The sequence below is a fragment of the Microtus oregoni genome, unplaced genomic scaffold (genome assembly GCF_018167655.1).
Source record: "Microtus oregoni isolate MIOR12 unplaced genomic scaffold, Mior012 000002F_ref0000024, whole genome shotgun sequence".
NCBI classification, from domain to species: domain Eukaryota; kingdom Metazoa; phylum Chordata; class Mammalia; order Rodentia; family Cricetidae; genus Microtus; species Microtus oregoni.
Genome location: NW_024543061.1, coordinates 62,462,821 through 62,486,290, shown reverse-complemented (window position 1 = coordinate 62,486,290; position 23,470 = coordinate 62,462,821). Strand labels below are relative to the sequence as shown.

Sequence of the window (23,470 nt, the reverse complement as noted above, 5' to 3'; positions counted from 1 at the left end):
GTGTGTGTGTGTAAGAGAGAGAGACAGAAAGAAAGAGGGGGACAGCTCCTGCCTGCAGATCTACCACCCAGGAAGAGAAGGTTTGGAAAGCTGGTAGGAGAAGTCTGGTAGGTAGAGACTAGAAAGGAACTTGACGAGGTTCATGCCCATTCCAGAGCACCTGCGTGGAGGTGACCTCCCTCCCACACAACAGCTGAAGTAGAGCGAGACAAGGAAGAGGTACATGTGTAGTAGCAGATGATCCATGCAGGCTTGTTAGCTGGGGCAGGGGAGAGGCTGGAGGCTCAGAGGGCCCGGCACCAGGACAGTGGAGGGTCTCGGGCTCCAGGCACCAGGACAGTGGAGGGTCTCGGGCTCCAGGCACCAGGACAGTGGAGGGTCTCGGGCTCTGGCGAAAAGTGTGAACCTGAAAACATCACTTCCTCTGGTTCTTAGTTTTTAATCCAAAAGTCAGGGTTTTGAGTTCAAAGCACATGGCAAACACAGCTTCCTGGAGCCCAGACAAGAAGGACTGAGAAGTGACAAACTGTTCCAATTGAACAGAAGAGTGGCTCCCAGCAGGGGATCCAGAGACCTCTAAGGTCCCAGTAAATGGAGGTAGCCTTGTCCAGGTTCCTGGCTCTTCAGTCACCTGGCCTCTGGCGCGCCCTACAAGTGTGTCTCCTTCTCCCAGGCAATGAGTTCTCGCTTGACTGGCAAGGGCGAGCAGTTGAGAGCAGAGGGGCCATCCTGAGGTGGACGCCGCCCTGGCTGCGGCAGACTGGGGTCCGGGGTGATGAGTCTTTGGATGCGCTGTGGGGAAAAGAAGTGGGGCATGAAGGAGCATGAGCGAGCGCTGGGGTGAGCGGGAGGATACTCTTTGTGGATGTGTCCCCAGGCACAAAGCCAGGCACTCGGGGCTAAACGCAGGATGGTTCTGAGATGAAAATGGACATGAGCAGTAACTGAGAGTGTGAACTCCTGGGTTCCAGTTCCTACTAGAATACCTAGGAAATCTCAGGTAATCTGCCTAAACTCTTCCATCCCTTTATCCCCCTCACTTTCCTCATCCATAAAATGGGGGTAGCAACACCTTATGGTACAGTTCCTGGCACAGGGCAAGTGATAAATGCCACGATTGTCATCACTGTCCTAATTACTATTGGTATATGTCCCGTTAAGTACGTCCCCAGTCATCTGTTGATTTTGGTGTGTCAACCCTCCCCTCGTTCTCATTTTTGGCTACAAATACAGTTGTGATGATGAGGATTGAGAATCTTGAAAACCTCACTGTGACCAGGAAACAGAAACAGAAAGCATGTCAATGAAGAGACATACTCAGGCTGCAGGTATGAGGATACAGGAAGAGGCTGGAACCCAGAGGCCTCTCTGCAGCCAAATCAAATGCTAGCCGCCCCCATCTCTGACCTTCTTGATATGCAAGAATTCAAGAAGCTCATTTACTTAAACCACTGTAGATCAGCTCTTTATTACTGCTGGGCAGTCTGACTTTGACAGACATAATTAATGCCTTTATGGGTCGTCAGCAATGGTTTCTTCGAAGCAAGCATACCCAAAACTGCGCAGGAGGCGTCTGCTGTGCCCCAGTGGGGGCTACGATAAGCCAAGAGGCTAGGAGCCAAGGGATGCTTGGCAGTTTTCCTAGATCCAGGATGTGTGTGTGCCACTTCTACATCTGGCGCTTTTAGTCCTCATTTTCCCTTAACCGTTAAGTAGTTTGTTCCTTACTAGCTGGCCTTAGAGATCAGTCTGACACCTGCGAACCTAGGGTTGCAGAGTCCTGCTCTTCAAAGGCTTTTAAGGTCTCCCTAGAGCCCCTGGGCTTTCCTGCGTAGGGAGCTGGTGTGTGCTCCCAGCCTAAGCCTCCCTCAAGGGACTCCTTCACTGGGTCACCTCCACAACCACCTACCTTCTTGAAGGAACCCTGTGTCTGCAGGAGAGTGATGATGATGCAGAGAGGGACACAGGCCATGGAGGAGAAAGCCAAGAGCCATCCAATAAAGTAGCCCCAAGACGGGTACATGTAGACGTTGTTGTATTTGAGAGGTGTGTACTTGCTCAAGGAGAAGATGAAAGTGGCCTAAAAGGGAGAGGGGTGGGATGAGACGGGGGCCACTAAGAGTCCCTCACTGGCTACACGAACAGCTGAGGACAGAGGACCACCCAACCACACTGAGGGGCATCTGAGGTAGGATAGTGTCATGGGGCCATCAGTCACAGTTGGTGAGTACGGGGGCTGAAGAGTTCAAGGCCGACAGAGAAGGCCTATTGGGAAGAAGTAGGGATGTGAGGGAGGGCTGAGGCAGAAGGATAACTAGATGAAGGCAGATGGATGAGGGGCCCTGTAGAGAACAGAGAGCAGGGGACCCGCCCTCCTGCTCAGGCAGGAAAGAGCACCCAGATCCCAAGTCTTCCACAGACGAGAAGGAAAAGGGGCAATGGGTAGGTACATACCAGGCAAAGGCCAGGGGTCAGAAAGAGCCAAGAGATCTTCACCAAGGGCCATGGCCGGTAGCCAATCATGTCCTCAACGTTGTCATAGAAACGGTCTGCCCCTGTGCCAGCAGATTTGGTAGAAAGGGTGAGAACCAGAGGTGAAGGCAACGTCTTGGCCTTTGGGAAAGATTCCCCACATCCCCTCCGCCAACCTGCCTGTGATAGAGATGGTGGCACAGTGGGTAGAGAGGCAGACCCAGCCTCCCAGCCACAGAGCAGTGACAGTGGCAGAAGCTGCCACTCACCAGCTGTTGGGACAATCTGCTGTCCTGTCTAAGGATGAGTAGTGTCTATCCTGCTCACATAGCAATATACAAGCCTAAAGAGCCAATCCCAGCAAATATCCTCACTGACCCACACCGCAGAGCGGAGAAAAGCCAGAGGAGTACTACTGGAAGAGAGCTGTGTGCTGGGTTCCAGACCTGTACATTCCTCACGCTTGCTACTACCAGCTTGACTTGTGCTTAAAGACTCTGACTGGCTTTGTTTATGTCTACTCCCACACTGGCCCTCATTTCAGGTGGAACCAGTCTCCTTGGATGTGAAGAACCATTCACTGGTGACCACATCTGGGGGACTCCTCTAACCCCAGCTCCCTGCCTTCCCACTGATACTGACACATGAACACCAATCTTTAAAGAACCACAGCGTTGCTTTTCTAAAGGCCAAAATTCCAAGCCCAAGCTTGCCAGGAAGTGTGATATATCAGCTTCCTCCACCACCTCGACTGAGCTTGTTAGAGCCTTTGAGTATGAGAGTAGCAGGAGAAATAGGCGGATATCTAATGCTCAGTGTGGGAAGGTGGGAGTCAGCTCCAAGGCCAGGAAAGGACACCATGGAAAGGCCAGGTGGTGACGGAGTAACCTTTTATTCAGGCTTTCTCTAAGACCCTAATATGAAACCGGGCAGTGGTAGCACATGCCTTTAATCCCAGCACTCAGGAGGCAGAGGCAGGCGGATCTCTGTGAGTTTGAGGCCAGCCTGGTCTACAAGAACTAGTTCCAGGACAGGTTCCTAAGCTACAGAGAACCCTGACTTGGGGGGGGGGGGGGGACCCTGGTGTGGGAGGTCCTTCTGTCTATGTGTTGCTTTTATTGGTTAGTGAATAAAGAAACTGCTCTGGCCTATATTATAGCAAGGCAGAACTTAGCTGGGGGGGGGGACTAAACTGAATGCTGAAAGAAAGAAGGCAGGGTTAAAGAGAAGCCCCGCTGGAGACAGACACCAGAACTTTGCCCAGTAAGCCACGCCCTCATGGCAGTATACAGATTAATGAAGATGGGTTAATTTAAGATATGTGTTAGCCAGAAATATGCTTAAGCTATTGGCAAAATAGTATTGCAAATAATATGGTTTCTGTGTAATTATTTTGGTTCTGGGCAGCCAGGAACAAACAAGCAGCCTCCTACAATAAGACCCTAATATGAAGTGGCTACTTATTCTCTCTGCTATGAATCTTTGGACATTGCACTGTGTCCCTGATCTGTGGCAGAGCCTGCAGGCCTGGAGAGGAGATGGCATCTCCACTTGGTAGCTGTGTAAGCTTAGGCAGTATAGCAGGTGTCCCCAGCCTTCTTTCCACCACATGAGGCCGATTTGCAGACCTTGCAATGGCCTGTGACCTGCCCAGTGCAGTGCCCAGAACCCCAACTGTCACTTAGACATTGAGACACTGAGATTGCTACTTAGTGATCTCAGTGCTGTGGGGCCCAGGCCATCCATGGAAGTCAAGGCATGACAGTGACCACCTCACTGTAGGAAGGCAATGTGTAGCAGCCACGATGGGGGTCTCTCCATGCAGTGTTCAGTGTTTAACAAAGCCTGCATAAGTGGCTTGGCTGTTGGAAGGGAAATGAAGGAATGGGTGTGGGGGAAGGTGTCAAGTCAAATGGCCTTAAATGTCCCCTCTGACTGGGACAGATGAAGGAAATCTTTTTTGTTCTTGTCTTGACTCTAAGAGAGACATCAGCCTCTTCAGGTCGTGTGTGACATTCCTAGAAAAGGGAATCAGAGCAGCCAGACCAGACTCCCATTCTGGACAGAGCCTGCCCTCATCAGCCCTAGAACACCTTGATCCTGCCGCATAGCCACCTGCCCCACTCACCATACACCCAGCCGATGCAGATCACCTCAAACAAGGAGAGGAAGAGCAGGCATATGCCGCTGGAGGCGTAGTAGTCAAAGAGCTGGAAGATGTACATCCCACCCTGCGGAGGAGGAGGGAGCTGAGGCCCAGGGAGGACCAACACCTGCTCCCACAGTGAAGTGTGCTCTCCTGTCCTGCTCAGAAGAAACGTTTGGCAGCTGGCAGGAGTCTGTTCTGCCTGACTCTGTAGTCAGGAATTACCATCAGCCTTGGGACAATAATTTCTGATACCCACAAGGTGCTGGGGGTGGGGGACCTATGGTGTATTATCTGCCCAGCACCCACTCTTGGGGGGACTGGTACCCCTCAGTTGTGGCAGTCCTCTTCCGTACTGAAAACCTAGGGAAGGATCTTAGCCTGAGCATTTGTCAAACTCAAGAAAAAGCCTGATTGGCTGAACGGGGAGAGGTGCAAGGATCAGAAACAGCCTTCATTGGAATCACAGAGGGAAATCTGCCTGGAGGCCAAGCAACCTGAGAAAAGGGAGGTGGGACATAAAAAGGAACACGCCAGATTCATCCATTTAACGGAAACCAAACTAGCTCCAGACTTTGCTGTCACCTGACTCCGTTCGGTGTCCTTTGTCTTAGGGCACTTGGGGTGTGGCGCCCATCACCAGCACTTAGATTCTAGTGAGTGGGACCTTCAACCTCACCATGAGGGGGACAAAGGGAGTGGGAAAGAATGATTCTGAAAAGTCAGCAGGCCCATGCTACCCTCTCACCTCCGTGACCAGAAGGAGCCCCATCAAGTAGCACACGATGGCGACAACCAGGATCAGCAGTTCACGCCGCCCTCTCTTCCTGAGCTGCTGGGGAAACATGTCCATGGAGGAGGTCACCAGGCACTCCATACAGACAAACTGTGGGCCGGGAGAGTAGAAGGATGAGGCAGCGGTGCAGCCAGGGCACTGCCCCCACGTGACCCTGCCATGCTTCTACACTGGTGTGGGGGCAGGGGCAGGGGCAGGGGCAAGCCAGTTGGTCCCTCAGCTACAACTTCTCATCAATGACCCAGTAGGAAAGGTTGGAATTGGGGGGCGGTTCTGCACCTCAAGGTTAGGATGGATGGGGATGGACTGTGTGGCTGGGAATGAGCTTCTCTAGAGCAACTGGGAGAGTGCCCATGTCTAGGGGCAGGCTCAACCCTGAGAGCAAAGTGGGGAGCCCTTTCGCAGCAGGGACTCTGGAGGCCTGGGACTTCCCATCAGAACCCCAAGGAAAAGACTTGGGCCTGAGTGGGGTCTCTGATTCGTGGTCAGGGAGAAGTACATGAAGGAAAGTACTGCCAAGAGTAGCAGAAGCTGAAATGGGGACCCGAGACAAGGGTTCCATACCTGGCTGTCCAGCCCTAGAAACAGGAGCATGAGGAAGAAGAGGCAGGACCACAGCGGGGACAAAGGCATCATCGTCACGGCTTTGGGGAAGGCAATGAAGGCCAGACCAGGACCTGCCAGGCACACAACACAGCTCTCTGGACTTCAGACCACTTGCTACCTAAAGAGGAGCCCTGTTCTTAGCACTGTGTTCCCAGGAGTTCCTGGGAACATCTGCACACGTCTCCACATCCCTGCGAGGGTCAGTGAGTGTCTGTGTGCTGTTAGTATCTAGGTGTATCTGAGAATTTCTGTGTGTGCATAAGTGCCTGGAAACTCGTGTCTGTGGGGATCACCTGTGAACCTTTGTGGGCCTCTGTGAAGGTTTGTGAGCCACCGTGAGAGTCTGTCTTCAAGTGTCTATGAACCTTACAGGGTCTGTGAGAGTCTATGCCTGTCTCTAAACATCTGTGTGCATCTGTCGGTGTCTGTGTATGCCTCGATTTTCTGTGAGCACCTATGTGGATCTGTGAGCATCCATGAGTGCGGACTTCGGTGATTTTATGTGCTTTTATGCTCATTTATGAATGTCTGAGTTTGCACATGTTTGTATGTGAATTTATACATGTGATTCTTTGTGAATGACTAAATACACCTGTGTTTTTCTGTGAGCATTTGTGAGTGTGCACATCCATGACCTCTGTGTGCCTCTGAGTGTGTCAGTGAGTGTGTACTTCTGCGATCTGCGTGTGTCTCTGTGTGTCTGTGAGCATTTGTGAGTGTGCACGTACATGACCTCTGGGTGCCTGCGTGTCTGTGAGCATGTACTTCTGTGATCTGTGTGTGTCTGTGAGCATCTGTGAACATCTGTATGAGTCTTGAACATTTATAGTACACACTTGTGAGCACCTATGTAGTTGTGAGCATCTAGAGTAGTTGTGAGCTCTGTGACAGGCATGTGGGTGTGGCTGCTTAAGGAAAGTAAGTTCATTCTATGCTCTTCCCTGGGACAAAGCCTCATGTATGCTTGTATTCTCTCTCTCTCCCTTCCTCCCTCTTTTCCTTTCTTCTATCCCACAGTTCTAGAAGCTTTATTTATGCCACACAACCCCCCTGCCCCCAGTTAAAAAGGCCCCTAGCCCTGGTTTCTGGGGCTCCTCCCTCTCTGTAAGACAGGTCTGTGTTCTCTAACTCTCTTTTCCAGAGTCCCAAGAAAACTGTGGGTGTGGAGAGTGTCCCCTACCTGACTCAGCCACTTCAGAAATGGGTATTCCCTGCTCTTGAGACATGAAGCCCAGGATGGAGAAGACGACAAACCCAGCCACGAAGCTGGTAGCGCTGTTCAGGAAGCAGAGGGCTATGGAGTCCCTGTGGGGATAAAAGAAGTCAGACAGAGAAGGGGAAGAAAAGAGAATGGAGAAGAAAAAAAGCAACCCAAGAAGGAGAGATCGAAAGGCAGAAGGTAACAGAGGAAGAGAGATGAAGAAACCTAGAGGGAAAATGGGAAGCAAGGATCATGGTCTAGAGAAATACAAACACACCAGATGTCTGGGGAAGAGGGGACCAGCAAAGGTGTGGAAGAAACTGGGCATTGGAAGGGGTCCACACAGGTACTGCCCAGCTCCCCAGGAGGCAGCGCTGCCCGTGCCTGCCCATCCCAGCCACCCTCACCTGTAGCAGTTGTTGTGGTACTTGTTGTAGCTGCCCAGGGCTGTCAGGCATCCCTGGCAGATGGCAAAAGAGAAGAAGATCTGGGTGCCTGCATCCATCCATACCTATGTGAAGCCCAAGAAAGTGGAAGAGGCAGCGAGGGCTTAGAGTTGTGGCCGGCAGGACACAGCCCCCATTACAGCACATCCACCCTGCATTGTGCCTGCATCCTGCTCCCCCGTAACCCACAGCCACCTCCTCAAGGGCAGCTCCCATCTTCAGTTTGGCTCTGAGTACTCAGGAAACATCAAGGGCACGTGGGCTGCTTATTCCCTAGGTAGCATGGACGGACCCAGAGGGACCTGGACCTGGCGCAGTGGAGTCCCTGCCTTCCTTCAGTCTGTCTGTCTGCACGGCACCCTTTGAACTATGACCTGGCACACATGCTCCCTCATCAAAATATAAAGAAATCCACCAAGACTTCTTGGCAGAAGCAAAGAACGTGCTCGGACAAGTCCTAGAGGAGGAAATCAAATGGCCAAGACGTCCATGAGAAAATGCCCAGCCCCACCCGTAGTGAGCAATAAAATAAACCATAATGTGATAAGGGATACTACTGGGTCTACAGCGCCACCAAAGAGTCAAATAAATTATAACTGGGGCTGGTGTCGTAGTACTGGCTGGAGGTGCCGAGTTCAATTCCTAAAACCAGGTTAAAAAGTCAGGCACGAGGTATGTACTTGTAAGACCAACGCAAATACAGGAGCTCCCTGGCCAGGCAGCCTAAGTCCCAGGCTGGTGACAGGCTCAGGAGTGGGTGGGGAGTAACTAGCCCTCAGATGGAAAAATATTCAGAAAAACAAATTGTACCTGTCCTAACAAGGACCAGCTTTTTCTTAGCACTGCTGCCTGTATGGACACAATGGAACAGCTATTTCTAAAGGGCTGATATTATGAGAAATCGAGAGAAAATTTAACGTGCGTGGTAAGACGAACTTCGACCAGACACACATACCGCACCCTTTCTATCGATAGATCTGAGAGTCCGTAGCTCTGGTGTTGTGGACAATCACCCTCAGATACTGATAGACTGTGTCTATTTAAAAGTAGGCGTCACCTCAGAGTCTGAGGCCAGGGGTCAGGGTCCAGCAGGGCAGGGAGATGGTCTATTTGCTCCACTGGGCTACCCTCAGCAACAGACGGTACTTAGCTATTAAAAGAGGCCCTCAGGATATTTTTGCTGAATAAATTATGTTTGGAGGGGATATTACACAGATGCTGAGGTGAATTTAAAGGTGAATGCATTTAAAGGTGAATTTAATGGCATGGAAAAGGCTCATAATATAATTTAAGTCAAAAGGATCTATTTCTCTAAATGAAATTATCTCAACTGTGTTCACACATGTACACCATGTGGGTAGGGAGGTGAGAGGAAGTACACTAATAGTGGTGATGGGATTTCTAGAGCCTTCCATTTGTTTCTCACAGTTTTCTACGCTATCTAGTTCTTCTCCAGGATACAACTGTTTCTTTTAAACCAAAGGAAAATTAATAGAAGACTTTGGAAGCACAGTATAGTCTGGTGAGGACACATCTCAGGTAACAGTCCCCTTGGGGTTCCCACCTGGGGGTCCTTGAGGCGGAGCAAGTCTGGCTTCAGGTAGAAGACAATGCCCTGGTAGGCGCCAGGAAGGGTGACACCCCGGATGAGAAGAATAATCAACATCAGGTAAGGAAAAGTGGCTGTGAAATAAACAACCTGAAGGGAAAGCAGACCAAAATCACTGCTGGCATGGATACCCAAAGGCGGGGAGGAGGAGCAGGGTGACAAAAGGGGAGGCAGGGGTCACCATGATCGTCCTGCCCCACCTCCACCGGTCTCCAGGCCAAGGAGATAGCCAACACATTCATCACTGGAGCTCAGATCTCAGACTTCACACAGCCGCTGGCAAGCACATGCAACATTCCACACCTCCCCTTACACATTCCAGTGGCTCTGACTCCCCAGCAGCGTGATATACACCACCAGCAGGGAGGGGACAAGGGGAGAGAGCAAGCGGGGAAGATGGGAGAGGAAGATGCTCCCAGGCCGCAACCTTTCAAAGACACCTTTAAGTCCAGAACCTGGCCCCCTCCATCCACCATCCCAGGTACCCTCCCCAAACCCCTGAGTGTGGGTGCCCCTCCAGGAGGAAAGTGACCACACTTGTCTGGCAAGCTGAGGCCAATTTATACTGTAATTTTCCAGGTCATGGCTGGGGCAGCACAGTGGCCTGAGCATCCTAGAGACTCCAAAAAGACTCCAAGCTGCCCTGACCTTCTTGTGTCTGTCTGGGCGTCACTGTCACCAGCACTGTTCTCATCTTCACTGTCATTGCCTTTTCTGACCACAGCCCAAGGAATAAGGAATATTATCACCATTAATGGTGATGTATCTCCAGGAGGCTCACACGTTTGAACACTCGGTTCCCAACTAGCGGTACTACACTGGGAAGTTCTGGGATTGTGTGTGGGACAAGGGCCTTAACTGTGAGATGGGCATTGTTACAACCCAGCTCTGCTTCCCATCCCAACCCTCGGCTTCCTGGTCAGCATCATGTAATGACCAGCCGCCTCCAGTTTCCACCACCACAGGGAACTCTCCACCACGACTGCTCTCTCTCAAACCCCAGGCTGAAATCAACCTGTCCTCCGTTATGGCACTTCTCAGTCCAGGCGCAAGGGCAACCAGAACATTCGGAACCTGCCAGTCTTGATTTTGAAAAGCGTGAGCCATCACTCCCAGTTCTCTGGACTGGAAATGATGCCCAGGTCTGAAATCTCACTTCAGAACAAGCCCACTGGATGCCCATTCTTAACTTAAGCCCCTTTACTGATGGGCACTGACCCCCAAGATGACTCTGTTTGCTGATGGGTATGGGAACTCTTCTTCGTGTATCTTTTAAATACAACAGGAAAGTCATAAGAATATGTGGCCCTGTCACACATAATGGAGAGATACACGGACGCACACAGGAGAAGAGTGGGGGGCAACTCCCACTACCCTCGCAATTGCTGGCAGCTTGGAAACTGATGAGCTCCAAACATGGGACTCTCCTGATTTATTCTGCTCTAAATATTGCTCAGATAAGCAGGTCTTTAGAATCCTGTTGCAGGGAAAAGGTCTTCCCTTGTATTAAGTTAAACCCTTGTTCCTGCAACTTTACCTGTTCTTATATGTATCTCTCTCCAAATGCTCTTTGGTTCTGCTCTCCTGAGGGGCCCTCTCAAGTGTCCCTGGGGACTCTGTGACTGTAAGCACTCCTAAGGAGCCAAGGTACCTTACCTTGCCCGTGGACTTGACCCCCTTCCAGATGCAGAAATAGCAGATGATCCAGGCAAGCAGGAGGCACAAGGCCAGCTCCCAGCGCAGGGACCCCAGGTCATGGATGCCCGATGTAATACCCAGAACCCGTCTCCTAAGGGATTGGGAAAAATAAGTGACGAGTTGAAAGACCAAAGGGGACAATCTGCCCCTGTCGCCAAGTCTCCTGAATCAGAGTTGGCCCAGTGGATGACACTCCCCGGACCTTCCACACCCCTGCCCTCCCCAACCTCTCCATGGCCATGCCACGTTCCCACCTATGGTCTAGTTAAATGACCAAATCACTGTAATCCCACAGGTATCCGTGTCTTTCTAACTTATCTAGGCTTCTCCATTGCACAGCGAGATAAAGAAAGTGAAGGTGCTGAAATTGGGAGTGGGTGATAGAGAATAGACACGGCCATGCCACAGGATTAGAGGGAGGTGATGGAAGTGTGCTGCCATCTAAAGATGAAGGTGGGGGCATGCGCACACAGGAGAGAGTTCAGATAATCCAGAAAGGGCAGGTGGGAGGACAGGGGTAGGCAGGTGAGTGCTGAGTGCGTGCAGGGTGAACCAGTGGAGAAACAGGTCATGCAAACTCCCTGTAGAGATGGAGGTGCGCACCGTTCTGCAGGAGGGAGAATGGGGAGCACATTTCTGTGGTGAAAACACCAGTCAGTGCCAAGCTACCCACTGGATACCAGTGCGCCCAGCTCAGAAGAGATGCACAGGTGGCTGCTGGGAGATGATAAAGGTGGTTTCCATCACCCTGCGGACAGGTATCCAGGGATGTGTGGGTACCACTGGAGTGTGGGGATGGCGTAGGACAGCCGTGAGAATGAGCGGAGGCAAACGGGAAAATTCAAGTTTACAGACATGTGAGGGCTTGGGGTAAGTGTGAAGGTATAGGCAGGAAATCAAGACTGAATGTGAAGGTTCCCTTATCCCTCAGTGCTATGGATCTTGGGGGGCAGAGAGTGGGTAATGCTAGAAAGCATGCACAGAGTCTAAAGCAGGCATCAGCTTTCAAACCCTCATGGTAAGTATGAAGGTGCAGATAGGCCATCAAGGCAGGATGTGAAGGTTCTCTCATCTCTAAGTGATACAGGTCTGGGATGGGTGATGGGTAATGAATGGGTGACGCTGGAAGACTGCACAGAGTCTTAAGTATGCACCACCAATGTTCAAGTTTGCAGAATCCAGACATCCAGGCTCCCTGTGCTTAGGACCCCTGGCATATCGCAGCCAGGTCCAGGACCTACTCCCAGAATTCCATGACAGGTGAGGTGAAGTTCTCAGAGTGCCTGGCCGCTGTGGCTGCCGAGTGGTTCATAAAGTCCACGCAGTGCTCTGTTGGGGACAAGGTTGGGATGACCATCAGTTAGGGACCAGATGAGTACAGATGCCCTTGCACTTGCCCTCTGACCTTGCAACTAATGCTTCCCACCATTTCTAGGCCCAAGAGTTTCCTCAGGAGCCAGGATATCAGTGGGACCAGCTCCTCTTTCCTGTAGAGCCTGTGTCTGCTGCCCTTGCTCCCAGTGAGTCTGCCCACTCCTATGAATGCCCTGGCATCCATCAGAACAACACAGAGCACAGACATGCACAGCCCACATGGGACGTTCCCGTCAACCACCTGCCCTTGGCCTGCCCATTGTCACTCTGACTTTTCACCCTACAAAGAACCTAGTCCCTGCGCTGGAATTCTCCAGTACTGGTCTCAAGGTGGGCTCTTCCTTCTCTCATTTCTCTATAATTGCTACACCCCTTTTCTCACCCATCAAGATGAATTCTTGTTTTGTTGATTAATCTACCTCTATCATAGCCAGGTCAGACAATGTGGGATCCTATCACCCCTTACTCACCTTTGACAGGGTATTCGATGTGAGAAGTACCCAAGAACTTTTGCTAAACTGAGGCATGCCATGGTTGCATGACAGCCCCATGGATTCTGTCAGAGGTCTACAGCTACACAGAAGGACCAGGCAGTAGAAGTGACAGCACAACCCACACAGCTCACTATAGGGCAGGGTCTATTATGCCCTCTGTCACAAGCCACCATGGGCCAACCTCATGGGCAAGGCCCCATGGCAGGGCGGACACACACACACACCTGTGTTCCAAGAGTTGCTGCACGTCGTCCAGGGCAGCTCCCAAGTGAAGGAGCTGAACAGGTAGAAGAGAGCCCAGGCAAGGATGATGATGTAGTAGATGTTCAAATAAGACTCAATGACCACAGATGCCATGCCAATGCCTTCGGGAGCAAAGAGAGTCAAAGAAATCAGCATAAACAGAAAAACCAAGTCACATGGGGTCTGCCGGTCACATGTGCTCCTACACCGAACTTCACATATCGGCATCTTAAGGACAGTGGTTAAATTCCTTTTCTTACATATCCTCCCATTCCAGCAATAACACTTCCTCCCCAATTCTTTCCCTCCCCTTCCATCTCCAGCGCTATCCCCATCTCTATTTCTCCCTGTCTGCCTTTCCTAATTTTCTATTACCATCATATATTACTTGCAGAATGAAAACTGGCAAAGCAGGAAGGAGCAGGGCGAGCTTGGCAAGAGCAGCAGAAGCCAGTGGGGAAGAGCTACCCTGGAGGAAATTGGTCTCCTCGGTGGAAACACACTGTGGAAATTCTCACTGCGCCCTTAGCTGCAATGCTTTACTAGGCTGGAGAACCCATTAAGGGTCTTCTAAATACTACAAGAGACCAGCTTATGCCCCAGGAGGTGCAGCTTGCAATCAGTCTCATCTTTCCCCAGTGTTTGGTCAGGGAGCCTTCTCAGGAGCCAGGGAACCTAGTTTTTATCAGACACACTCCATCTGTTCAAATAACCCAGGTAGCATGGTCCTTCAGGAACTAGCATGAGAAAAGATCTCTCTCTGCATCTTAAGTGTAAGGGATGTCTCAGAAGCAAGGGGGCTCAGGGCTCTCCATTGCAGCTCGGGGATCCGGCCAAGCCACTAAAGGAGGCTGGTGAGAAACACCCCCAGCTGCTGTGTAAGCAACACAGGTCTCCAGAGAAGAGCGAGCACAGGAGGCCCTGGTTCAAACTCTCAGCTAATGGTGCCACTTCATTTATCTGTAGAATGAGGTCAACGAAGTGATGAGCAGCCTGGGTAACGGGATGCACACAAAGTGCTCACGTGAACCCTGGCACAGCCAGCTTGCACAGAGGTTGGCTGTCGCCGTCAGCAGGGTTTCTGTCCTTATGCCCTCTGAAGCCTGTTAGGGTCATGACATGGAGTCAGAGACATACTTTCCCTGGGTCAGATGAAGGTTAAGGTTCAGGTTTCTGACTACGTCTTCCAATATCCACACCTCATTTGGTACCTATAAGTCTGTACTGTTTCTCTTGATACATCCTTCTCCCTGGTCATCTAAGCTTTGGGCCCCAAGAAGCTTATGTCACGCAGCACAGGAGAGGATAGCGTGGAGAGTGGGCCTGGGGACAGGAAAGCAAGAGCAGCGACAACAGTAGAGGCAGGGCAGGATGGTGAGTCCAAAAACTGAAAAGGGGAAGGTTGGCGCTCACCTTGGAGGAGGGGACAGATCTTCCTCCAAGCAGTAATGCTCCCCTGGCTGCTGTACTGGCCCAGTGCCACCTCCAGGAAGAACACCGGGATTCCACAGCTGAAGAAGAAGATGAAGTAGGGGACAAAGAAAGCTCCTGAAAGGGAAGAAAAGGCAGAGTCTGAGCCAGAGCCACTTGCTGCTCAGGAACTCGAACTCCCCTCCAGCATCTCTACCCTCAGCCTCCTTCCTCACACACCTAAGGCCCACGGTGTCTCCCCCTGCCTGGCTGCATGCTGTCGGGGATGCCCAGAGATGATCCTGACATGGGCCCCAGGGAAGGCAGGCAAAGTGTTGTGGGACAATGATCTTATACCCTCAAAAGATTTATCAGTTGTATTGTTTTAATATAATTTAATTTAATAAAACACTGATTGGCCATAGCCAGGCAGAGAGTATGGGAGGGTTGGCCAGAACAGAAGAATTCTGGGAAGAGGAAAGATGCAGTCTATAGTTATCACTCAGACATAGAGGAAACAAAATGAAAACGCCTCGCCGAGAAAAGTACCAAGCCACCTGGCTAACACAGAAAAGAACTATGGGCTAAGATGTAGGATTTAAGAGTTAATAAGAAGCCTGCACTGCTAGACCAACCAGTTTATGGTTAATGTAGACCTCTGTGTATTTCTTTGGGACTGAACAACTGCGGGACCTGGTGGGACAGAAACTTCTGTAATGAGAAAGAAGTAAATCTTAAGACGGATGCTCCAATAAATGAACTAGTTACTACGCTTTACAAATCAAACCACATATTAGTTTTGAAAGAAAAGCGTGTGTTTTGTTTAATTTGACAGGCTTGGTAAACTATCAAGATGGCTACATTTCAGAAATAAACAGACAAAGCCAGTTGGAAGCTCTCTTTGCTCACCAACAGTTTTCAGAGGACTTTCCTCTATCCCAGGGCCTGTTTGGTCTGCCTGCCCTGTGGCAAACCGTACAGGGACCCTGGGAGCTGCTGCTGAAGCATTATCTCAGCCCAGAGGTCCCTCCTGGGCCGAGGATTCTTGCTTATCTGCGCATTAGCACTTTACTCGTGCTTTCTGTATCGGACCCTCTTCTAAACTGCAGTAGCATAGAACCCTCACAAGCCAGCTTCCCACCAGGGAGATAATGCTGTCACATTACAGATAAGAGAGCCATCCAGTAAGAAACTGGCTCTGGTCACAGGGTGGGGAACCCTCGGCTTTTCTCCAGAGCTTCCGGCACATCAGCACCCTCAATGTCCTCTCCTCCAATGGGCTGATCTAATCCTAGCCCGAGAACACCGCCTGGACACAGCCTCCTGGTGTGTCCCCATCTGTGTACCTAAGCAGCCTGACAGTGTCCACGGGGACCTTAGCCAATATGGGGATTCGGTTGGAGGTTATTTTAGACTTTCTCTCCCTCGGCTCGGATCTACCTTAGGCAATGGCCCGGCCACTGGCTCTTCCCTGAACCACAGAGCCACAAATAAGATTTACAGAAGGCTCTCTCCTGGATGAGGCATTTCTTAAGGGTGGCTAAGTTTAGTGGCTCCCCTCTCTCACAACCAGATGTGAGCTTATACTAATACATTATTATCTTTCTGCTCTTTTGAAAGGCGATTTTCTCTGCAGAACTGTGTTTTGCAGATCAAATCTTTCTATGAATCTTTCTACATATTTAAATAAAAGATGAATTTCCATCCAGTAGTGCCTGCGGTCAGGGGGACATGAGCCCTGTTATCACAGGGAGTTAAAAGAACAATCCTAGCCTAAAGCAAAACAATGACATTTGGGTTAATCTATGACATCATGTTCCCACATAAATCTATACCCAGCTTGTTTAGAATAAGGAAAGAACTAACTCCTGGTACTTCTCATTTTTCCTAGAACCCCCAAAAGCCAGTGGCTCCAAGATGAAAGCCAAGGCGCCTCATTTGGTCCCTCATATTAAAGCTGAGAGAAAGAAAGATGAGGTGGGGAGCCAGTCTGCTCAGTCGTAGTCAGTCCCTGGTAGCCTTGGAAGAACACTTCCAAAAACATTTGGATGCCAGACCCCACCATGCTCAAGACTCTTCTATGAAACAATATAGTCTAAATGCAGGACCCATCCACGACTTCCAACTCACTCACCTTAAGATGTACTATGAAGGGAATGACAGGAAAAGACTGTGTACTCTTAGTACAGATGCAACTTTTTTAAAACCATTTTTGATCCACAAGAAGGTGCCTCCATCAATGCCTAACCTGTGTCAAAGGATTGGGCACACCTGCTAGATATTCTTCAGGTAAAATATAAATGGGGTTTAGAACACTTTTCTAAACAGTGATTATCTCTAGTCCGTTTCCTTTTCCTGGAACAGTTCTGATATTATAATAAGAATACACCACTTCTGCAAGAACTACCTTCCAGACCCAAGAATGAATCCCATTGGTCACAGAGGGTCCCTCCTCCGCCTTCTTCACGTCTGCTCAGATGTCGCCCAGGGTCCCTCTGTCTTCTCCCTACCGTCCTCCTTGTCACTCAGCTCGTTACCATGACAACTGCAGCTTTCACCAGAATGTAGCACACAGACCAAGTTCTGGCTTGCATCTAGAACAGAGCCTTGGCTCATGAGAGGCCTGCAGTCACGGGAATTGAATGAATGAGTGAATCCCGTTAGCCACTGTCATCCGTCAGAGGTAATGCCGAAGCTAAGAACCCAGGCCCCATGGTTCTGCTGGTTGACTCACCTAAATCTCACAGAGTCCTGGATAATGTATCACCCTCAGTTCAGAAAGAGGGATACTGAGGCTAGAGATGGAGCCTTCAAGATTCATGGTGGCCCCCTTCCATTTGACCACACTTCCAGAGAAGGAGTGGCGCTGCTGGCCGGGCCCAACGCTCCCCACCGCACCACCTGAACATGAACTCACCACCTCCATTTTTGTAGCAGAGATAGGGAAACCTCCAGACATTGCCTAGCCCAATGATCTCCCCAGCCACTGACAGCACAAACTCCATCTTGTTGGTCCATTGGCCTCGATCCTTCACCTGGTCCTCGCCGTTCTGGTCCATCATCTCTCCTTCCTCAGGAACCCAAGAGACCACAGGATACCCATCTTCATGGACTGCAACTTTCCTGTCCATACTGGATCGGGAGCCCCTGTAAGGTAAGGCAGGACTGTGAGAGGCAGTAACCTGGGAAGGAGAGAAAATGGTCTGTATACACACACACACACACTGCACACCCATCTCCCCTCACCCTGATCTCTCCAGCCCAGCTTTTCCGTTGGAATATTACCTTTCTTCCCAAGCTCTTGATGGCATTTATACCTAGAGTGATACTCTGCTCTCAGAGCTATGAGGTTGGGAAACAGATTCTAGCTTGCCAAGTCTTCAGCCGACAAAGCAATGGACGAAGCAGGTTTTCAGGGGTCAGAGACTTACCGGACACCACCCAGGGTAGAGCTGTGATTAAAACCCCATCCCTGAGAACCTTATAGCTCAAATCCCTTTTGGTCTTTATAACCTGCCACCATCCCCGCCGGCCCCTCTCTCCAGATCGCCAGTATACTGCGAATAACAGCAACCTTGTCTCTGTCCTCCAGACCAGAGGGCTCAAAGGCCGCTCAGAGGGTGCCGGGGTTAAAGGGCAGGTGCAACGGAGGTGGCTCATGGGGCTTTCCTGAGCTGTTAGGATCGATGGAGACCTGGTAAACATGGGAGCTGGCTGATTGTGGGTTCTGATTGGGAGGGAGGGAGGAGGTGGGGCCTCTAGGCAAGGCCAGATGAGGATAGGATTGGCATCAGGGCCAGCTGCAGGCCTTCAAGGAAAGCTGTTTCTTTGTATGTCTGTCCTGAGAAAGGTTAGGGATTCTGGGGCCAGGAGGGGTCGCTTGGATGGTGGTCATTTCAAGATGACCGCAAGATACTGAATGCCTGGCTCGTACAAGGACAGTCAGTCTGGCAGGAGCTGCCCATTGTGGCTGTTGCCAATCCCTTCCCCCTGAAAAGTCCAGCATTCCTCAAGCTTCCATAGGCCACTGTCTGTTTTCTGTCCCCCTTGTCCGTTTGTCAATTGCCAGGAGGTAAAATTGCATTTGGAACTCATGGTTGTTTTCTCATCCCTCCCTCCATACAGCTGATGAGGCTGAGGACCCTACTGGCCCTGCTCCCAGGGATAAGCCAAGGAGGCGGAACCTAGACTGTCAGGAAGGCACTGTTTATTGGCCCTCACCTCCAGGGCCACTGGGAGAGTCAAATGACCAGGTCTACTGAGCACTCTGTACTCCTCCAGGGCTCTGAGGAAGCACAAGGGAGTCTTTTTATAAAGGAAGACTCTGTTTATTTGTTGGTCCTTTTAACCCAGGCAACAGCCCAAGCCCAGGTCCGTTAGAAAGGCGTGGGCAGGAGCCCTAGAGTTGTGGAAAATTTTGAAGGTGATTTGGAGGGTGCAGGCTATCCCAGGAACAAGAAAGCAAGGCAGGGCGAGATTCTGGAATTGGGATAGACTCAGAGTTTCTTAACTGCAAGCTCCGTGTAGGAACAGGATAAGGGGAGGCACTAGCCTCAGGCACAAGGGAGGAGGAGGAGGCAGGGAGGGAGGGGCTCCAGGCTGCAGAGCCAGAGTCCATGGGTGTTCGGTCCCAGGGGAGAAGCCAGTAAGGCCTGAGCCCAGACAGAACTGAAACTGTGACACCCTGTCGGGTGGCCTCTGAATCATTTCCAAATGATAAATAACAAACAAAGGGCTAACGAAGGAGCCAAAAACACCGCCACAGAAGCCCCAGACAGGAAACCAGGTTCACCCGGATTTGCTAATTACAGCAAGGAGAGGTCAACATTTGGGTCAAGATGAGTCTAAAGACATACTGTTCTTAGTATCCACCATCAGACCTCATCCTGACGGGCTCTAAGTTACTAATACTATTGGACTCCCATTACAGGATAGGAAGTGAGGCTCAAGGCGGAGAATGACACCTGACACAAAGTTCATGCTCAGTTAAGTGGATCCCCAAGGGCTGACCCAATTGACCAAGATAACACGTGGCGATGCGGGGTCCTGCTTTGTGACTTCGGTAAATAATGCCTCCTCCCCAAGCCTTAAATCTAGAAGACAGAATGACCCCTTCTCAATAGGGGCATTGGCCGAGCAGAGAGTAAAGGTGGATAGATGTGTACAAGACCACAGCAGGCTCTTTGCAAGACAGGGGCTAGCTGGGCTCAGAGCAAACCCCAAGGGAGCTGGCAAAAGACAACCCTCACTCTCTCCAGACCACTGAAGCTATTGCAAGATGAAGATGACCTCGGGAGCTAGAGGGGAAGACGTGGTGGGGAGGGGAGAAAATGAATGAATGAAGGGAACAATGGAGGAGAGCAGGGTCAGGGTAGCAAACCCAGAGCCCAGTCCCGGCCTGAGGCTGATCTTTACCAAGGAGGAGAAGGAAAAGGAGAACCTGGGATGATGAATGGCCAAGGGCATGAACTTTCTATAGATAAGAGATTGGTGCTGGAGAGATGGCTCAGCCGTTAAGATCACTGGCTGCTCTTCCAGAGGACCTGGGTTCAATTCCCAGCACCGGCATGGTTTCTCACAACTGCTTATAACCTCAGTCCTAGGGGATCCCTCTTCTGGCTTTTTCAGGTACCAGACATGCATGTAATGTTCAGACATACCTGCAGACAAAACCATCCATATATATAAATAAACCAATAAAAATTCTTCCAAAGGTTTTTGAGAGGAGCATATATCATAGGTAAGAATGGAAAACCGAGGCAGAAGAATAAAAGCAAAGGCAAACAAGAGGAGAGGGGAGGGGCCAGAGCCACTGTGAGTGGAGGGAAAGAGGCCGAAACCACAGCAAAGGCAAACAAGAGGAGAGGGGCCAGAGCCACTGTGAGTGGAGGGAAAGAGGCCGAAACCACAGCACTGGACATTTAAGTTAGACTCAGGGGGAAAATGTCCAGGAGGACATTAGCCATAAAAACAAGCTGCACAGAGACCTCTCTTTTATTTTATTTTTATTACTTATGAAAGCACGAGGACCAGTAAGATAGCACATGCCTGAGATCTCCAGAACTTGGGGCAGAGGCAGGATGGGTAAGTCACAGGTCAGACCAGCTCTATAGTCAGAGCCTGCCTCCCCAAAACAACAGCTCCACCCCCACAGTGCCCTTTCACCTCTAGTCCTTTCGCTAGGAATGACTCAGTGACAGCAAAGACACCCGTTCCCCTTCGCAAGCTCTGGTACCTGTGCAGCTCTGGGTCTATACAGGCTGTCCAGACTGGGACAGGCTGGGGCAGGCTGGGGGCAGGGGAGGGACTTCAGCACACTCGGGTGCCCTTGAGCATATCCTGGGCTCTGTCTTCAAAGGACTAGAATGTGCGGTCTTAATCCTCTTCTTAGAGCTATGCGCGGCAGGTTAGACAGAAGCCCTCTCTGGTTCTAGGAGGCGCTCCAGAAATCCTGCCTGCCCACACAAACTGCTAGGCACCTTCACTCCCAATCCCAGCACAGAGAGACCCAGCCCCGCTCCAGCCCATACCCACATCCCAGCACCCACCCCTGCACACCCTGGTGCCATTCCGTCACGTCCCTTTGCACACACATACCTGTGTGCATGGCCCCAAAGCCTGGCTCCTCGTAGCCCTTCACACCCGGTAGGCAGCTGGGCTCTGTAGTGGCAGTCCACATCTTCCCAGGCCCCTCCTCAGCCCTAGTCCCAACCCAAGTGGCTTCCCCTCTTTTGAGAGGAGCCCAGGCTTCCTGTGCTGGCCCTGGCTGATTGAGAGCAGGCACCCCCAAGCTGTGACCGTTAATCCATCCACTCACCCTTCCTGCCTCTGGGAACGAAACGCCCTCCCCTGGCAGGCAGATGACCCGCCTCTTTCACCCACTGCTCAGGACCAGTTCCCCATCTGTGGATTCCCCTACTACTCAGCTGTCCCTTTGCAATCATCGTGTGGCTAGTGAGGGGACCGGCGGCGTAGCATCGGAGCGTGTCCAAAGGTCAGACTCCCTGTGGCCTCAGGGGACCACAGTTCCCTGCTTCCTGCCCAGACACAGTTCTGCCAGGTCTTGCCTGTGGTTGAGCCCTCAGTCCTCCAGACCTAGGGGTACAGACACTGTGGGACCCAGACTGAGCATGCTTCCCACTCACCTGGTCTCTCAGCTCAGCCAGAGCTCTGACTCCTAAAAGAGGTAGGTGTCTTCAGACCTGGAAGAGGAATTCTCACCTTCACCTCTCCTGCTCCTCCCTGCCACAGCCCCACCCAGTGGTCCTGAAACACAGAGACAGAGAGACAGAGGAAGGGGGGACAGAGACATGCCACAAGCAACAAGAGAGATTGAAAAGTCTATAAACCAGGATTACACCTACCCTGGAGAAGTCCAGCCTTTCTAACCCTGTCTCTGTATCCCCTCCATCCCCCTCTCTCCCAACTCCCTCCTAGTGTCTTCCCAGTGGGCACTGTCCAGGACAAGCCCCCCAGAGCCTTGCTGAACAGGTAACAGCACTGGGCAGCCCTACCTCCCTGACCTCTCTCCTGCTCCCAGCCCTTTACCCTCCCTTACCCTTGCTCTCACCTCCACCCCTAATACTGGCTCCTTCTTAGGCAAAGTACAGCCCCCTCTTACCAGAGCAGTGGGACAGGAGCCACCAACTTCCAGGCTAGACACTGAGGACCTTGGGAGGGGAGCTGGCCTCAGTGACGAGGGCATGGGAGGAGGGTGAATCACACACTGGAGTTTTCCACCAAGTACCTGCCCTCTGTGGCTCCCCAGCAAAGTCATAGACCTTGCAGCCACTGCCTTCTCCTTGGGATTTTCCTAGAGAAAGTTCCAGAGTCGGCATACCATGGGAAAGAGAATGCAAATAGGACCCCGGGGTACAGCCCTCCCACCCTGACTTTTCTCTCCTCCCCTACCACGGTCCCTCAGTCAAGGCAGATTCTGAGTCTCGGTTTCCCACTTGGAAGAAGTGGATGTTGTGTGATTTGCAGGGCTACTGTGAGGGTTGAAGTCAACATGGCCATGCCTAGGGAATCACAGGTACGGAAGGAGAGCTCTCTGTATTTGCTATAGTATCTGATGGGGATTCTGGGATCCAGGCACTCAGATTCTGGGCAGCATTGAGCTCATCTGCAACAGCCTGGCAGCTGTCAAAGGTGATTCCACATGGGGAATGTGTGTCCCCTCAGCCACGATGGGAAGGATTTTCCAAAACAGGGCTCTGTGTGTGTCTTCACAGTGTGGATGTAAAAAGGCCAGTGGCCTCTGGGAAAGCTGAGTTGCTTCCTCGGTGCTGGGTGGTATGGAAACAGAGGAAGTTGTGGGGAGAAAGGGAAATTTCCCTCTGTGTGGACTTCCCCTTTGTCTGCTAGATCTTCCTTAGCAGCGGAGGGTGTGAAGTGAGACTGGTAGCCTGTAATTTTCCACTGGCACCCACCCCCTGGCCTCTGTTTCCCATCAAGAAGAACCAGAGTGAGTCCATCTCTTAACCCCTTTACCTCAGTGAAACCAGAAGTGAGGCTGGGGACCGGCCCTGGAAGGAGAAGCCATGACCTGCCAGAACCCACACACCTCTCGGTCATGCTCAGTTGTCATGGTGCAACCCATGCCTCTGGATCTGAACCTGTGCCTCTGGGATCTGAACCTGTGCCTCTGGGTCCCACGAGCACATGCCCCTTTCCCAGATCATGGAGAGCTGATAAGCAGGAATCTCATCGCATGAGTCTCTGCTGATATTTTAGCATCTGATGCTTGTGCCTCAGAGCAGCCCCATGGCCTGTATTAGATGGGTGGGTGGGTGGGAGAGGGAGAGAAGAAGGGAAAGAGGGAAGGAGAAGGATGCAGCTGCAGGAGAAAATGACCGTACTCATCCCTTGGCTAGGACAGCATATGCTGGTCTCTTGGAACCAGGGTCTGAGCAGGATATGAAGGGCTCCAGTCCCGCTTTTTCTGGACAATACCCCAGTACGGAGCAGGGACA

The 23,470-nt window shown here is 51.3% G+C and overlaps 1 protein-coding gene across 5 annotated transcripts; it reads right to left on the bottom strand.

Annotated features, from left to right (window-relative positions):
- Positions 1–226: 226 nt before the first annotated feature.
- On the bottom strand, positions 227–21,663 carry Slc6a12 (solute carrier family 6 member 12). Of its 5 annotated transcripts, none has more exons than XM_041637126.1 (15): positions 21,641–21,663; positions 17,413–17,642; positions 14,499–14,633; positions 13,067–13,207; positions 12,216–12,303; positions 10,933–11,065; positions 9,232–9,366; positions 7,629–7,732; positions 7,201–7,325; positions 5,979–6,091; positions 5,367–5,504; positions 4,601–4,703; positions 2,455–2,555; positions 1,910–2,080; positions 227–792 (listed from the first exon to the last, which is right to left on the bottom strand). In XM_041637126.1, exons 2-15 carry the CDS (start codon positions 17,624–17,626, stop codon positions 649–651), a joined length of 1,845 nt encoding a protein of 614 aa, XP_041493060.1. In that variant the 5' UTR covers positions 17,627–17,642; positions 21,641–21,663; the 3' UTR covers positions 227–648. The 5 variants fall into 5 exon arrangements, with proteins under 5 accessions (XP_041493060.1, XP_041493053.1, XP_041493048.1 ...); XM_041637119.1 differs by lacking the exon at positions 21,641–21,663 and adding an exon at positions 18,070–18,088; XM_041637114.1 differs by lacking the exon at positions 21,641–21,663 and adding an exon at positions 17,927–18,067.
- Positions 21,664–23,470: the final 1,807 nt, after the last annotated feature.

Excerpts from the sequence above, each read along its gene's own strand:
- Slc6a12 (XM_041637113.1), bottom strand. The coding sequence starts at position 17,806 with ATGCCATCAAGAGCTTGGGAAGAAAG. Across the intron at positions 9,367-10,932 it reads GGGTCAAGTCCACGGGCAAG|GTTGTTTATTTCACAGCCAC; the intron begins GTAAGGTACCTT and ends CTTTCCCTTCAG. Across the intron at positions 5,505-5,978 it reads TTCTAGGGCTGGACAGCCAG|TTTGTCTGTATGGAGTGCCT; the intron begins GTATGGAACCCT and ends CCCGGCCCACAG.